This window comes from Grus americana, chromosome 10 (genome assembly GCF_028858705.1).
Source record: "Grus americana isolate bGruAme1 chromosome 10, bGruAme1.mat, whole genome shotgun sequence".
Lineage (NCBI taxonomy): Eukaryota > Metazoa > Chordata > Aves > Gruiformes > Gruidae > Grus > Grus americana.
This window is the reverse complement of record NC_072861.1, coordinates 22,751,031-22,768,364: the sequence shown is the minus strand read 5'-3', so window position 1 is coordinate 22,768,364 and position 17,334 is coordinate 22,751,031. Positions and strand designations below refer to the sequence as shown.

The following is a 17,334-nucleotide window of genomic DNA, read 5'->3' as shown; positions in this document are numbered from 1 at the left end:
AGTGTAGATTTAGATTAGATATTAGGAAGAAATTCTTCCCTCTGAGGGTGGTGAGGCACTGGAACAGGTTGCCCAGAGAAGCTGTGGCTGCCCCTGGATCCCTGGAAGTGTTCAAGGCCAGGCTGGATGGGGCTTTGGGCAACCTGGGCTAGTGGAGGGTGTCCCTCCCCATGGCAGGGGGTTGGAAATAGATGGGCTTTGAGGTCCCTTCCAACCCAAACCATTCTATGACTCTATAATATATATATATTTATTACTCTACAATACCTTCATGACATTTATAGTTAGCAATTTTACAATCTGTAGCAACATTACTTTCCACTACAAAAGGAAACAACCAACCATTTCTCATATGCATGGACACTGAAGTGCTCTCTTCCCCCAAAAGCACAAGGAAAAAACACTTTCTAATATTATTGCTTCAGACAAACAGAAAGACATTATAGGATGCACGTGCAAAACAAAACCCTCAAACATACCCTTAAGTGAACTGAAAGGACAGAGATTGCTTAAAAAGGTATCTGGTTGGAATTTCATCTGCTTCCATTTTCTTACCCTGACACTCAGAGTCCACAAAGGGGGGAAAAAATATCCTATAAACCCCTCAAGCTGTAAGACATGACAGAGCATGAATTATGATCTCTTCATTTGGGGCTGGTTTGTCAGACATGGAGCTGACAGGAAAGTGTTCTTAACCATATTTAGGAATAAATGCATACCATAATTCCTGCATTGGAATGTCTTATTAAAATTATAGCATTATTTTTAAGTATTTAGAATGTAGAAGTGATGGAGACACATACCAAGTATTTAATTATCCTGTACCACCACATTGCCTGGAATGCTTATTAATCAATTACATTTTAGATTAAAGCTAAATAGATACAGTATACCTCTTAAAAGAATACCTGAACCAGAAGATGAGATTACCAAAAGCTATCTGTTTTTCCCTCGATGTCTCAGTTATAACAGTTAAAACAAAAAATATGCAAACAACTGTGCAACGTACTTCAGAAATCTGCAGGCCACCATCACCACTCGCATATCAGGCCTCCTACATCCCTGTAGCTGTTCAGACTGTTAATGTAAAGTATCTGCTCATTTTTGTTTACAAGGGATCTCTTTTGCAAAGGACTTTTTTTTTTTTTTTCCACTCCCCCACCATCTCCCTGTATCTACTCACAAATCTCCTTTTCCTCCCAGCTATTCTCATAGTGAATCTTTTCCAGGGTTTCAAGACAGCAAAAGACTCCAACATGCAAGCAGCCCCCCCAGAAATCAACAGGACTATTGTATTTAAGTAGTATTTAAGAGTATTAAAAGTTAACCACACTGTTATGTGCTATGTGGAATCAGAGCCAGAAAAATCATTGTTATATAATGCTCTGTAAGCATCAGATCATTCTCAGCAGCTACACAAGTGATTTATACCTTAATACAACAGACAGTTTAAAGAAAAGTAGCTGCAACTGCAAAAGAACCTCAAAAGTCTTCCTAAACTCAGCCGTTCAGGCTGTAATGGATCACAGCAATTATCTAGCCGGGCATTCTTTCCTAGCTCAGATGAGAAGATTTTGTGGGCTTGATGGATTTGGAGGTATTTTTGTTTTGTTTATAAGAACTTCTGAAAGCAGACAGGTTTCTTCCTTTTTCTAAGGTTTAGTTTGTTTCTTGTCAAACTCACCCCTTAAATATAAAGATCTTTGAACCATATTTAGTGGCTCAGCTAAAGCAACTAATGAGTATTACGTAAGATGCCTCTCCATGTAGAACAATCTGTTCCAAAAGTTACCAAAAATAGCAATTCTCTAAACACTGGTGTGATGCAATATTTAACCAGTTACTGCATCAGCAGCTGAATTCACCCATTACTATTAAAAAATAAAAAAAAAAACTTTCAGATATTATTACAACATTTGCAACCTTACCTAGGCTGGTAGGTTTTATCAGCTCATCCAACAAGTCATAAAAAGGTAATTTCTGAAGTTTTATGTCAGGATGGACAGGGTGGAGCGCAGATGTGAGATGGGGGAGTTCCAGTTCATGTTTAGGTCCCAGAAGCGAAACGGGAAGCAATGGTGACGTGGCAGGGTGGCCATCGTAACTGAGCTGTGGAATGGTAGACGGAGACAAAGTTGCTGGCATGGAGCTTGAGTGTACGCTGGGGATAGATAAGTCTGCAGGTGTCATGATTTTCTGCGGGAACCTTCGCCTATAGAGTTCTTTGATTTTCATTTGTACAGCAGGACTGCAGCCAGCCTTTAACAAATGCAGTGCTTTTGTGAGAAGTTCGTGTTTTCGTCCGTGCTTGTTCCTCCCCGCGTAACCCAGAAGTACTTGCAGTTCAGAAACTCTAAGGCTCATAACCATTTGCTTAAAAGAAACAAAAAAAAAAATTAGTATTCAAGTTACATCATCTTAAACACTAACATTAGAATGCGGCTTAATTCCATTAAGCGTACAGTTTTTAAAGACACCACCACTGCTCTTCCCCCACTGATTATCTGAAATATAATGTAAAGGACTTGGTTCACAGACAGATATATCTACTTCAAATGTCTGTAATGAGCAATTTTTAAAGGGATTTCCATTTGCCATACACAATTCAGGACAACAATACTGGGGGGGGGGGGGGGGGGGGGGGGGGGGGAGAATGAGAGAAGGACAAGTTGCAAATACAAAATAAGGCTCGTAAACATCTCTAATGTTAACAAATTTTTTTACTTCCAGCTAGATAAATAAAAAGTCACACACTGACAATATCCAAGTCTCCAGTACTTGCACTTAAAATCTGTGCCAGTCCTTAACTCTGGAACCCTACTTCCCTTTCAAGTCCCTCCCTCACTTTTTGCCATGCAGCATAACTAATCCACACAGGTTCAAAGGAAAGGAGAGAAATGACGGTTGTTAGAAAAATTATAATCTGAGTTGTGTTCAACCCTATATGATTGTTACTGAGATAAAGGAAACTTCTTCCGATTGAATTTCCTTATTTCTTACATCAGAGCTGCACGTTCTGCTTTGGATGGGGGAGTAAGGCTTTGCCTTCTATTAATTAGCATCTTCATTTACACAGTCTTTCACTGTCTCCCAATATGGTCTAGTGAATCAAACCAGTAAGACTTGTGCACTGTTTCACTTCTTCAGGAACTGAGAAAAACACTATGCAAAGAAGTGAAACCAGCAATCGCCTGTGTGCACTAAGTATTTCCCCGCTGGTCAAGCAGGAGCCAGAAAGTCACCTTACGAGCCTACTTTCTATTTAAAAACTTCTTTCAGTGCTTGACAGCGGCTTGTTCACCATCACAGGGCCTGTGACACCAGCTGAAATTATATTCCTGCAGAATTCTGGATTCCCAAGAAATCACAAGAACGTGTGAAATGCCTAGAACCCATCGGCATGACTGGCTATCTGGATTTTCTTTATGAAGCCATTAAAAACCCTGAATGTTTTGTAGTCAATCCCAAAAGATCAAATTCAAAATAATACTTGAAGTATGTATTTGGGACTAAAACAGTTAATTCAGCATATCAGGGTTCTGCAATTTCCCAGGCACTGAAGGCTGAATAACCAAACTAGCACTTGTATTTGCAAACAATCTTTGAAATCGAGTACAAATGCTCCATCCTCTCTAGTTCTTCAAACTGTGCAAAGTATTCACACAAATTACTCAAGTTATTTTCACAGTAATTCTTAAACCTAAAGTGTAAATATTAGAAAGTATGCTATCCCTAGCTACAGCAAAACCAGCCCGAAACTCCTATCAATGGATCAAACCTCGAGCACCTGCAAGACATCTTGAATGCACAGATGTCCACAAGAGGTATTTCCCTATACTGCAATAGGTCGCGTTATTTATAAGCCCTAAATTAGATGATTCATGTATTTAATGAGGTATGCACCCTGATAGATTTAACTCAATTTGCCACAAAATTTCTGCTCTGTTGAACCACACCAACAAAACTGAATAACCTTGCTGCAGACTACCACGAACACTTCGGATATAACAGAAGTTTGCTGGCATTTTTTTCTCCAAATACCCTGAGAGCCTACTTCACACTTTTAACTATGGGACTGTCACAGAGCTACTAATGAGAACAGATGAGGTACTTTGTAACTGAAATGCCTTATTCTTTTAAGACATCTCTGTTTCTTACAATCTGAAGTGTTGACAGCTGAAAGGAAAGTGAAACAAATAGATTTGAAACATGGAAAACACTATTTATAATGCTTTACAAACATTTCTTCAACAGAATGAGTAGTTACAGCTGAAGGGTTTAATGCTTCCTACCATCACCAGTAAAAGTCACTTCCTGAAGAGACAGAACCTCTCCGAGCTTCACTCTGTTCTTGTTTTGTAACAAACTCATAGGCCCAGCTTGCAAAAAACACAGAGCATTAAGAAATAATTGACCTAACAGAAAAGCTCAGCTGGAGCAATCCTGCTACATCTTGGATGTTTTCCATTTTTTAAGGTATAGGCAAGTTAGAAAAAGTATCAAGAAAGTAGGGTCCATCATGTAGCCAGAGTCACGAACCAAAACAAATAAAATTCCCCAGATCTTCCCCACCCTGGCACATTCCTTACAAAGGAGGACAAGAACATTTTTATTTGCAACGTTAAGGGCACTAACAGATATATCGATTAAAAAGGCAGTCATGAAAAAAAAAAACCAGCAATAAAGGCTTGTGATTTTATTACAGTTTCATACATCACAGGAATCTTTCTTACACAAATATAAGTAAAAAGAGGCAAAGTCTTAAAACAACACCCCCCCCAGACATATCCATAGAGTTTTGCCAGTGGATCGTGTCAATCCATGGCACAGGGAAGCAGAGCCTAACAGCCAGCCATGCTGGCAAAAGTCTCTCACGTCGCTGCAATATGAACATGAAAATTCCTCTCCCCTCCTCCAACGCAGTTGTGTTTTATTTGAGGACACAACCCAGGTCTACCAGCAGAAGTGCCACTGCCTGTACAAGCACTATCCAGGCTAGGAGCCCTTGGCCCATGTCACACTGGTACCCTAATCTTAGAACAGGCAGGATAATTATAGCAGGGAAACAAATCAAGTGCTGTCAAACGCACAAAGTAAATACACGAAAAAGCTTCAATTTATAATTTTTTTTTTCCCTGTCACATCTCACCTCATCACAATTCAAACCCCTTGCTGGCTTAGTTACACCAGCAAAGCTGAAAGGCAAAGACGCAAAGCGTTTTGCTTCAGGAAATCTTGCTTCTTTTTCCTGTTGCCTGAAGTAGAGTAGTAAAAAGATCACCGACAGCAGTACAGCTGCATCTGCAGCAAGCTACAAAACCCACCACAAAAAGTCTGTCTCCCAACAACAGCAAATATCCACAATGCAAATAACTGCCCCTACCTCTGGCTGTTTATCAGAATTGGCAAAATGTTTGGTTTTTTCTTTCCTAACACAAAAGAAAGCAACAAAAACAACAGCAAAAAACCCCAACCAAACAAAAAGGAAATAAAAGGATATATACGGCTACCAAGGACAGACTGAAGGATAGCTTGCAAACTGCAATTACAGATAACTAGGTGTTTAGTTATGTGTTCACGTACAGGTAAATACATGTTCCTGCAAACATCACACTGGTGCACAGGAAATTGATGCTGTTTAGCTACAAAAAGGTTGAGCTACTTGCCACTTGCTAACTTCTGTGTGAGAAACGCAGCAAGCTGACTGCAAGCCAGATTCAGATACAACAAATTCCAGTATCAAACAAACAAGGTGTTCTGATGATGATGTGCATTTTGGTACCTGTCATATCTATGCAATATCTAAAATTCAAAGAGAGAGTGAGGACAGTATAAAAACTGTTCAAAGTGTAAAAGAGTAAGAACAAGCTTTACAGAAACTCGACTTATCTCAGTTTAACAGAGAGTATTTCTATTTTGACTCACTGTAAAGACCTTCACAGAGTTTAGAAGGTAATTCTAATCTATAAACATACATCTGATATTTCCTGCTTGACAACACAACACAAACACGTGTTCCTCCGCAAAAGCTGCATGAGTCATGGGGATTGCCTGGCTCATTATATACACTCCCCCTTCGTCCCACATCCCCTCACCCAAGCCTTGTTGACCACACTTCATCCTTCCCAAAGCCATCAGGGCATTTCACAGTCTTAAGACAAGTCACCTAATCGTATGTGTCAGGCAGGAGGTCCACGGAAGCAAAGAGGCCAGTTTATTTTCCCACCTCCCAGTTGCTTGTTTCCAAACCTGTGCCACTTTTCTCCTGCTGGATTGCGTGAACCCAACCATTTGATGCAGTTCATGCTGCAGCTGCATGAGCAGGTGCATCCCCCTGTTTCCCCATATTGAGAAAACATTCTCAAGCAACTCATCTGGAAACAAGGATTATTTCCTGCTCCACACCTACTTTAGATAACCACTAAGGTTTGGAAAAAAATAGCTTAAGGATGCAAAAGCAAGCTATGGGCGGCGTCCTACGTCATCCACCTACTTCTCTCCTGTGACTATCAATAGGAAAGGATGTTCTACCTACACCTCTCTCTCTCAAAAAAGTTGGTACTCTCTTTTAAGAGCTAACAGATAGGAAAATTGTTTAAGTCCCCCAAACCAAAAATTGCACGTAGATACAAGGTAAGAAGGAATACGGATTTTGTCCAAGACATCCACAAAATCACTATGAAATAAAAAGCACCAGACTGCTTAGTACACACTGCAACATCAATGCACCTTTTGTAGCTCCTGACTCACAAGGTCTCTCAATAAACAAGCATGTCTGGTTGGAGAAATTTGTCTATGCCACACAACAGGACCATTTTGCTTTGTGAATGCTGTTTAGGCATTCTGAGTAAATACTTTACCAGGAACCTTAACTTCTAACAGAGCAGCCAACATTGTCATTTACTTTGATTTCTCTCTGCAAAGAAAATAACAGAGATAAATCTTTATTTTTAAAGAATGGTTTTCCACACAAGCCCAGTCATTCCACCCACAGAGGAAAGATGCCCAGGCCAGGCAGCTCCCTGGCTAGTGAAGTCCAACCGTTAGCACAGGTTAAACAGGTCAGACCAAAGAAAATTGCTTTCAAGAACTGGATCTTTTCCCACTGATCTATGAAGGCTGGGAATTAAGTTTAAAAATAAATAAAACTTAAGTCTTAATGTCTCTGGATAAGAAATTCCTTTGATAACCCTGTGTGGCTGGTCTCACTGACACGTGATTCAGACAACTAAATCCGCCACTAAAAAGACAAGTGGATTCAGGCAGAGAACACCATTTCTAGACTGGAAATTACATGGGGGCTAAAACACTGGTTTGAAATGCAGGAAGATGAGCTGTAAGTCCCATTGCTCAGAAAGGATCAGATACAGGTTATCTGCTGAGATCCAACACCACAGATGGTGAGTCTTTACTTTGGGGGGGGGTGGGGGGTGGGGGGGTGGTGTCCTATTTTTTGAGGGGAGAGACTTCCCTCTGAGGCAACAGTCTGGTTTTGGTTTGTTTGGGGGTTTTTTAATAAATTAAGCAACATCCATAGTAAAGCATGATGGACAACACTGAAAATTAGTCACAAATACCAGCACCAGATGAAGACACTGTCTTCAAAGCAACACACTCATCCATCATCAACAGCATGAATAGTCCCAACAATTTCATTAATGCTTTCTAGAAAGGTGTTCTGGTTTTGGCTGGAACAGAGTTAATTTTCTTTCTAGTAGGTGGTATAGTGCTGTGTTTTGGATTTAGTATGAGAATAATGTTGATAACACACTGATGTTTCAGCTGTTGCTAAGCAGTGTTTACAATTAAGTCAAGGATTTTTCAGCTTCCTAGGCCCTGCCAGAGAGCAGGCCTGAGCCTTCCGCAGGAGGCAAGAACCTTGGAGGGGGCACAGCCAGGACAGCTGACCCAGACTGCCCAAAGGGCTATTCCATACCATATGATGTCATGCTCCGTATATAAGCTGGGGGGGTGTTGGCAAGGGGATGGCGATCGCTGCTCAGGAACGGGCTGGGCATCAGTCAGCAGGTGAGCAGTGGTGAGCAACTGCATTGTGCATCACTCCTTTTGTATATTCTTTCACCATTATTATTATTTTCTCTTCCTTTGCTGTCCTATTAAATTATTTTTATCTCAACCCACAAATTTTACTTTTTTTCTGATTTTCTCCCCCATCCCACTGAGGGTGGAGGGGGAGGAGAGTGAGCAAGCGGCTGCGTGGCATTTAGCCGCCTGCTGGGTTAAACCACGACAAAAGGATATTTCTCCATCTCCAGTAATCAGCCCTGGGATCTATCTGGAGGATTTAACAAGTTATTTCCGGCTGTTTATGATAACTAGAAGCTGTGAATAAGCTCCAAAACGCATTCAAAAGATTTGCCAGCACAACAACAAGCATTTGGCTAGGTACCACACCACATTTTGTGCCTAAAGCTAGACAACAGGTCCTCCACAATTCTCTAACTATTAACATGAAAGTTAAAGGAGAAAAAAAGAAAAGAAAAAAATCACCTCAAACACTAGTCAGAAGATGGGAGAAGTAGTAAAAGAAGAAGAAACTTAAAAAAGGGATACTGAACAGGAGGTCACCCATTTATAATCAGCAATTTAAGACCACGACAGTAAATTTCTTCTGGTATTAGAAACACAGTGATTAGCAATAGTTTACTAACAGTCTCTGAAATTAAGAATCATTATTACAGAAGAGGGCAAGCACTGCAACAAGTCACTTCAAGTTTAAGACAGAAAACCCTTCTGACTACACCCCTGTACTTTTTTGAACACTTCAGCAAAGGAGCCTCCACGCTGACACCCTGCACAGCACCTCCAGCCCCCGCGTCCCGAGGGATTGGCTCCGGCTGCGGTCTGCATTAACAGCACGGACACATTCACCCTGGCAAAGCTCTAATGCTGTTTTCAAGGACAACACAAATTTATGTTTCCCCCTTATGAAACAAGGAAACTACTATTCAAGGAATTCCACAATGCACTTCTAAAAGACAGGGTTGGTTGTTTTTTTTTTAAATAAAATCAAATTTGTTCTTTTTGTCTAAAAGCTACTAGGAAGCATTAGATTAGTATGGAAATGGTTTTGAATTAATCTCGGTATGCCTCCAACTCCCAGCTGTAAAAATACAGGAGAGTTCTTGCATGCTATGAACAGCCTCTTTAACCCCTGATATAAATCTTCTGCAGAAGAAAGCTGTACCTGAGCTACATGAGCTCTCTACAGTTACACAGGCTAAACTCTTAGGTTCTTAGGCATTTAAGATTTGTGAAAATGGGAGATCGTGAAGGTAAAAATATTCCCATCTTTTATGAAGGCACATTCCCTAGTCCTAAATTCTATCTGCAAGACTCACGCAAGGAAGCTATCAAGGCTAAACTATAAAAATTGAAATCAGTCTACCGAAAACCTGCAAGAGGGAGTGAAACGACCAATTCATGGAAGCTCAAGCTCCTCGATGACAGGCTGTAACTTCCTGCGTTTGTCTAATGCAACCAAAACACTCTAAGGTTGAAGTCACCATAATTCAAAATGGAGGGGAGGCAAAGGCACAGAAGAATGGTCATAAATATGCAACATACTACAACCTTTAAGGAGGCTATTGGTTTTCATAATGAAAAACTCAGCTGTCTCCTAGCGTGATATGTACAATGTTTTGGCAAGCAGGGCAGCACTAAAAGAATAGGTACAAACCAATGGCAGGTACAAATATTGTTTGCCTTTTGTTACACGCACAAGGAGATATTTCTTAATCAAAGGAACCCTGTATTTACACAGTATATCAGTGCTCATAAAGAACATTTCACAACTGTATGACCAAATCTACACATTCATCTAGCCAGCCGTAAAAATAGATGTTAATCCATTAAAAATGCATCAGCAAAACAATGTCCATATATTGTCAATGCCAAAAATAGCCCAGACTGACCTACTGTTGGTATCTCCATAGACAGGGGCTTCCTTAAGATCAAACACTGTATTCATGATTTTCACCAGGTAACATTTTTCTTCCCATGCTAGCAGAGAAAGTACACTACAAAGTTGAAGTCATCAGGTGTTATTTACTTTAGCATGCTCACAAACAATGTATTTCCTTGTGAATTACATGATTGCATATCTGTTAATATAAACATTATGACCCTGGAACCAACCTACCCGACTGATGAAGCTCAGATTGAAGCACCTGCTAACATTAGGAATCTCTGGCAGTGAAGAGATCATCTAAAAACTGCAGCAGTTCTGTCTAAAGGGCTTCTGGACAGGAGGTCCTGCAATTTCCTCCTGCCATCCTTCTGGAGTCAGTTCACATAGCTTCCCAAGTATACCACAACCACTCAACTCTTAATTCCATAGATCAACTAGTACAAGGAACATTTTTCTTACCTGCTCTTGGCAAACATTGCTTGCTTTTACCTGTTGTGCTGGTAAAACTTGACTACACTCAAATTTACTAAGTTTTAGTAAGGTCAGAGCGATGCTGTTCCATACACGAACACTAATAAATCTACACTCTCCTTCCAGCCCACAGTTCAGAGGCCTCCATCTAATCCTGCACCAGCGGCACTACCAAGTTCTTAGAGATATCTGTCGCTTACTGAAGACAAGAAAACCCACAGTGATAAAAGTAACAAAATCCACTGAAGAGTGAAAGGATACTGCAAGAAAAAACAGCAAGACAGACCTAGCCCCACTGAACTGGCTGCTAGTAACAACAGGCAGGCAGAGTTTGGAATTTTTAATATAATCCCCATGTGTTAAAAGTTGTCTCATGTTTTTTGCAGATGCCTGTGGTATTTTGCTATGCTATCATATATATGAAATATCCTCTGAAAGCCTTGACACATATACCCTGGCAAATTAGCGTAGGCAATTGCCCCCCTCAACCTCCACTCCACCCCTTTCCCGAGAGGTTTTTTCCTCTGGAAGAGACTCAGCAGAACAGACTGCGTGCCCACATCTCCAAAATGCCACTTCAGTGCTTGAACACTTAAATCAGTGGATTTATTTTTTTTTTTTATTAATACGACGGCTTGCAAGCCACATCATGTCCTGCCCTGCCTCCCTGGCTGCACATTAACACTGCCGTAGCAGAGAACTGGAGTGGGCAGCTGGGGCAGTAATTTGCTCAAACTGCAAAAGCTAGATTTGTTTGAGAAAGTCTGCCAAGACTTTAGTCATGTCTAAATTGTATTTGATTTAAAGTAAGTCACATTTTATGTTAATCCGTAACAAAAGTTTTACCATTCTCAAGAGATTTTATTCACTAGGTGAACTATACTATTACTTTTGCTATTAAATAAGGTTGCTGACACAGTAATAATCTTCATTTCAGGTCTTGGAGACTCAAGGCTTTTTCAGCCACATTCAAACTTAATTGTCCCTAGTGTATTTATCTTTGCAGATGGGAATTATTTTTACAGAGCTATGCACGAGCATAATTTTCATGACAAGTAATTGCAGAAATACTAGTTTAGACAATCTCTGGATACAAAACAACGTGCCTCTCTAAAGACAAACAGCTTACACCTAAGGCTAATAATGAAGACAATTATTTTCAGCTATTTGGGAGAGGGTCACTGCCAGACAAATTTACTTTTTATTAAGAACATTCTTATCCTTAACTAAGCCCTTCAACTGGCTGACAGAAGAGCTAATTCCTATGCAGTAAGCTTCAGTGAAGCCCAAGCCAGCCGCAGACACAGCTGTCCAAAGAGCTTGCTAAACGCAGTATGTCCTACTATAACCTTCCTAACAAATAACACAAAAGGTCTACATTGGTACAATCAAAGTATAAGAACTTACACAGCATTCAGTAATAGTCTGAAAGATTGTATCCTTGTATAAAAAAAAAATTAGGACCAAGAAGTCTCAGCTTCTGGAAGTCATACAGGAGGTCACAAATATACATTTATTCCCGCTACACCAGTGATTTTAAAGAAGAAAACAGATACATTTTAAAATATGCAATTAAAACACAAAAAACAATGGTTACAGAAACAATTTGACTGATTTGGGATTTACAGATAGGGAGTCTACTAAACTAGAACCATTTTAGCCATTATTTTTCAGCAACACACTGGAGAACAAAGCTCTAGTTACTTTCTAAATATCTAAAATACCTGCATGAAGCACATGTAGCTTTTGGAAGTCAATTTTGAAGGAAAGCTGGAGAAGAATGTACCTGGAATTCAATGAATGTACTCACATTGCAACATGGATAAAGAGGCGACTTCCATGAGCAGCTTATAGAACCTCTTAACAGCAAGACATACAACAATTTCAAGGCCTACATTCTTACAGTGTTGATTTTGATTGCAACAGTTATTTAAATCTCTACATCAACAGATATTATTTCTTCGTATGTGTTAGCCAACTTAAGCATCACTTGATTAAAACAAATTACTGCCATAATAGAGGCATATTTTCCTCCAAGGTGTAAAAAAAACCCCAAAAAACCAACAAAACTTTTTATTTCTATACCTTACAGAACTGCAAAGTGACCTACTCTCCACATGCCCTAAAGTTATCATCCAGTGCTGAAGAGTTAGCTGTCCACTATAAGCAAACAAACTTTTGCTATTTAATTAGCTTCAAATGAGATAACACTTCAGGATATGAAATTATACAGTCAAACATACCCAAAACACTTCTAGACAAACTACTGACTTTTTTTTCCCCTCATTTGTCCCATTTTCTAGGGTGCAGCACAGGAGACAGATTACGTCATCACTGACTACTGTTCTGGTATCTCAAAAAGTTTTAATTAACAATCATATTAAATTAGGATACTGACTTGCAAAGCACTGAACAGCAGGCTGAAGCCAGTATATAATTGATTCTCATTTCCCTTAAAAGTAACCAATTGCTATGTTAATGTCCCAGGAGAAGGAAAACTAGAAAACTCGAGTTAAAACCTTCTCACAAATTTTAAATCCATCCACAGAGCCTAGGACAGCAAGAGCAGTAACTCAGGGCTACAGCTGCCATCGGCCTTGTCACTGGGTACCATGTACCAATATCACCTTGTTCATACACCATCTCACGAGATGCATGAAAACGTTTGGTAGTGCTTTTATCTGTAACCATGGGAATATACAAAAGACTGCAACAATAGTTAAAAACATCTAGAACAAAAACTGGGGAGGAAGGAAAGGCGGAAGGAAGGGAGAAGAGCAGGAAAATTAAGAGATCAGATAAAACATCAGGTATGGGAAATACTCAATAATATATCATAAAAAGATTTCCCTTTCCAAAGGAAGAAAAGGAACACAAATGAAATAAATCTGCTGACAACAAATACCTATGAAATACACTGGCCAAACACCCTACTCCCTTCTAATACTGGTCCAATGAGAATAATAATTTATTATTACTAACAATTAGTCTTGTTATCGCAGAAATAAGCAATAGAGCCAAAAGTTCCCACTGTGTCAACAAGTCGAAAACAAATAGTCCATCAAGCAATCATACTGGCATCTGTATAGCCTTTTTTTATTTAAAAAAAAAAAAAGGAAAAAAGAAAAAGCTAGTCATTCTGCACATTTCTTTATTTCATAAGGTCTTCAAATTTGTGCATAGAAATTACATAAGGAAGCCAAAGTACACAATTCTTTTTAAGTAGTCATATAGCAGTAAGTCATCAAGATGAATTAAAAGTTTGAACAATACTAAGAAATTTCCTTTTACATTACAGATCCTCAGAGTATCAGATAAGACGCACCACACAAATGAAGTATCTGCTCACCAGTTCTGCAGAGATTGCCTAACACAGCATGGAACCAAGGGACACCCTAAGCTTCAAACATCAATGTTCTCATAGCACAGATTATCTTAAGTTGGCCTCTACTCTGATGAAGCACTGATTTCAAGCATGTTCTAGTGAAGCTCTTCAAAATCATTCCTTTGGTGTAGTTTTTCTAAGTCTTCATACAGTGCAAGCAAGATAAGCATTTTCTCTGCTCAAGTCTTCCTCCTCTTTCAGAAGACACCCATTCTCTCGATTTTCCTCTGCTTATTTCGGAAACAAAGCCATCGTTACAAAGCAGAGAACATGATCCAAGTTTTTTTTTTTCCCCACTCTGCTTGCTCAGCCCTAGTCCTTCCTAGAAAAAGCCTGTCCTAGATGTCTGCTGGAGACCAAAACAGGACTAACAGTACGTTCTCTGTTCCTTTGCTATTGAATATGTTCTTGTTTAAGCACCACCATTTACCTGGGAGCCACTTCTCTGCTTCCCCTATTTTATCTACCAATAGTGCAGTGGCTGTAAACAAAAGGATGTAAGAGAGGTACGGCTTGATGGAAAGTAATACTTTTTATTATATTTAGAGAAAGAATTTGCACATCTGAAATGTTTTTCAACCATATCAGTTGGTCTAAGAAGAATTACTATCTCTTTATATTTTATAGAAGCATCTACCAGTGAACCAACAGATTCGGGTTGCCTAAATGTAAGACCAAGAAATAGCATTCACATGTTCACATGCCTCTTCCAGTCCATGACCACTTTCATCGAGTTAAGAGACAACTGCATGAAATTCAAAGTTACTAAACAGAAAGCACTCAAAATTAGAGGAAAACCTAAATTTGTCAAGTTACGTAGCTGATGGTTCAGGAGCAGAACTTGGGCATCACTACAGACAGCTCTTCATGCAGCTACAGCCAAATAAGCAGATTTGCAGGGAACTAGTAAGCTAGGCAACCTTGGAAGGTCCCTTCCAACCTTAGATTCTGTAGATCAGAGTATTTTTCAGAACTGACAAAGAAGTCAAAGAAGGCAATCAAGAACTACAAGTGAGATGTACAACATATCTGGTCCCACAGACATTCCAAAAAGGCAAAGAATTTCAAAATATATACTCTAAACCTCATAAACATGGGCAGAGGTGGACAGAAGAGGGCATCAACGTGGGAATGGTTCATCAGTGGAATATGGCTACCCATGACTATCCTAGGAACACACAGGGCTATGCAACCAGAGCAGAACACCACCCAGTAAAATCACTTTTATCTATCCTAGCTCATTTTCTCTCTCAACAAGGTATCTAGAACAGAGAGTAGCCACATAACAGCAAACTGCTAGCAAGAAAACTGTGTGTGAACCACATGTGGTCACCCAGTAATTCAAGAAAAGTCTGTTTTTCAAACTCTGAAGAGCTATTGTCTGTTACAGCACAATAGGGAACACAAATTATAGGTCTAACTATTTATAGAGCAGTTAAATGTACACTAAAGCCTCATTTATTCCTAACTGTACAGATGCATTAAAAAATGGAATTATTTATTGCATGCAACAATATAACACAGAATTAATATTTACATCACATATTGAGACAGATTGATTTTAAAGTGCCAAAATACATTTATTATTACAGAAAAGAAATCAGTAGCTGGACAAAAAAATACTTCTCACATGTCACTTGTCCAAACCCATGTGAAAATACCGCCAGAAGTTCATCTCCCGTTTCCAAAATCTTACTATGTCAGTACTCAACCTAGTTCCCACCGAGGTGGATTCAGGATCCTAGGTCAGTCAAGTTAATGAGACATGGATGACTTCTTTGGCTGCTACTCACGACACTAAAGCATCAGAAAGACTGTCAAGAATCGCACTGATTTCATTCCAAGTACCAGCGCAGCTTGGAAAGAGAGCAACAGGGCAGCAGCGGTGCCAAACGCTGAATGCGTATCCTGGGGAAGACATCTAAAAGAGGCATTGGGACAAAGAAAGGGAAAGCAGGAAGCTCAGTTTTTCATATCACCCACAACGACTGGTTTCTTCCCACTATGTAAAAATGCAAAAAGATGATAGAATAATAGGGGAGGAAGCAGACCTTCCTGCTTTTCTTCAGCATTCAAAAGAGGGTAAAGAAAACAGTTTCAAATGACAACATGCAGCCAGAGACAGACTGAGAAGATGCATCTTAGGCAAGGCCTAGACTCCTGACAAAGCTGATCCTAACCCCACAATCCTACTTCACCCCCCAGAGTTTGGGCTACTCTGTCCTCCCATGTTCCAGAGCTGTCCACACCAGAAAACTGTATTTTTACATGTATTAGCTGCATCGTGTTACCTATAGGCTCGAAGACAAGCGTGCCCTGCTTAAGAACCCATTAGCTTGTAATGATTAATCCCAGGACAAAGCATTCAACAGTGCGTTAGAAAGCTAAGAATACATTCTCTATGCAATATTTTCCTGGCCCGCAAATAGCACAGACAAGGCCTACAGAAACATTTCTTTCACCATCACACTGGCGCATGTTAAGGAGAGATACTAAGGACGCTGGCTCAGTGGGAAGACGGATATTTCATTTTCCAGTGTCATCAATCTGACACACTGTCCCCCTCCCCACCACGATCCTTCAAGCACTGTATTTTTCTTACAATCAAAGTGAGACTGAATTCAATTAATCTATTCACACAATAACTCCTGCCCTGCATGGAAACAAATTGCTTGATGGAATGAAGGTTTTTATAAGCCAAGTTTCAGCCACACCTACGATTTAAAATACATGAAAACTATTGCAAGTAAACTCCAAAAATGATACTGCATTTAACTTGGCTTCAGCCACAAGAACAACCAGAATTGAAAGAGCTGCCTAAGAAAACTTTGATAGCAAAGCTAAAACTTCGATGGAACTCCTGACCAAGTGAAAACAGAAAATGTGCAGTGTTTCTGCAGTACTCACTGCGGACACAAACACTCCCTTACTTTTCATACCCTGCGGTGAGCTGCCTCCTCCCGAACTCCCACCCCACTGGTGGGGCAGAGGGAGGATGCTGCTCCAGTCACTGCTCTTTTTCATCTTTACTCTCCAAACTATTGCCCCACCTCATTAACCGCACTCATCCAAATCCCACTCTGAATAGGAATTTGCATATATACAAGCCTTTTGCAGCTCATTAATGTCATTTGAATGACTCTCACATGTTCATGGATTTATACGCTGCCTGTCCCTTTTTACATATATGGGCCAAAGGCAAGGGGGGAGATTATTTAGGATCTCATGACAAAATGAAGCATTTTCTGAGTTTCAGCCCAGCATTTTAGTATGAAGTGTCTTCACCCTTTTGCCTCCTGATACACTCACTAGATAACATATAGGTAAGGATGTTGTAAGCATCATATTACTTCACAACCTTGCTCAGTCTCTATGCCAACAGCAAAGGACAGTCCGGTATTTGGGAAAAAATAAAAATAGAGGCATCAAGGCATCAGTCATGCACAGGCCCAAGGAATGAAGGAGTCAATGCAGTTAATAAGTAATATTTAGCTCAAACCCTTTACTAAGCTATGTGAATGTACTCTGAAAAACAAAGGCACATTGA

The 17,334-nt window shown here is 39.9% G+C and overlaps 1 protein-coding gene across 2 annotated transcripts in view; it reads right to left on the bottom strand.

The window, feature by feature from the left end:
- PIAS1 (protein inhibitor of activated STAT 1) overlaps positions 1-17,334 on the bottom strand; it is a 64,243-nt gene that overhangs the window by 35,187 nt on the left and 11,722 nt on the right. For both annotated transcript variants that reach the window (XM_054836485.1, XM_054836486.1), the window contains exon 2: positions 1,929-2,373. In XM_054836485.1, coding sequence (XP_054692460.1) covers positions 1,929-2,373 — 445 coding nt within the window. The remainder of the gene's footprint in view (positions 1-1,928; positions 2,374-17,334) is intronic.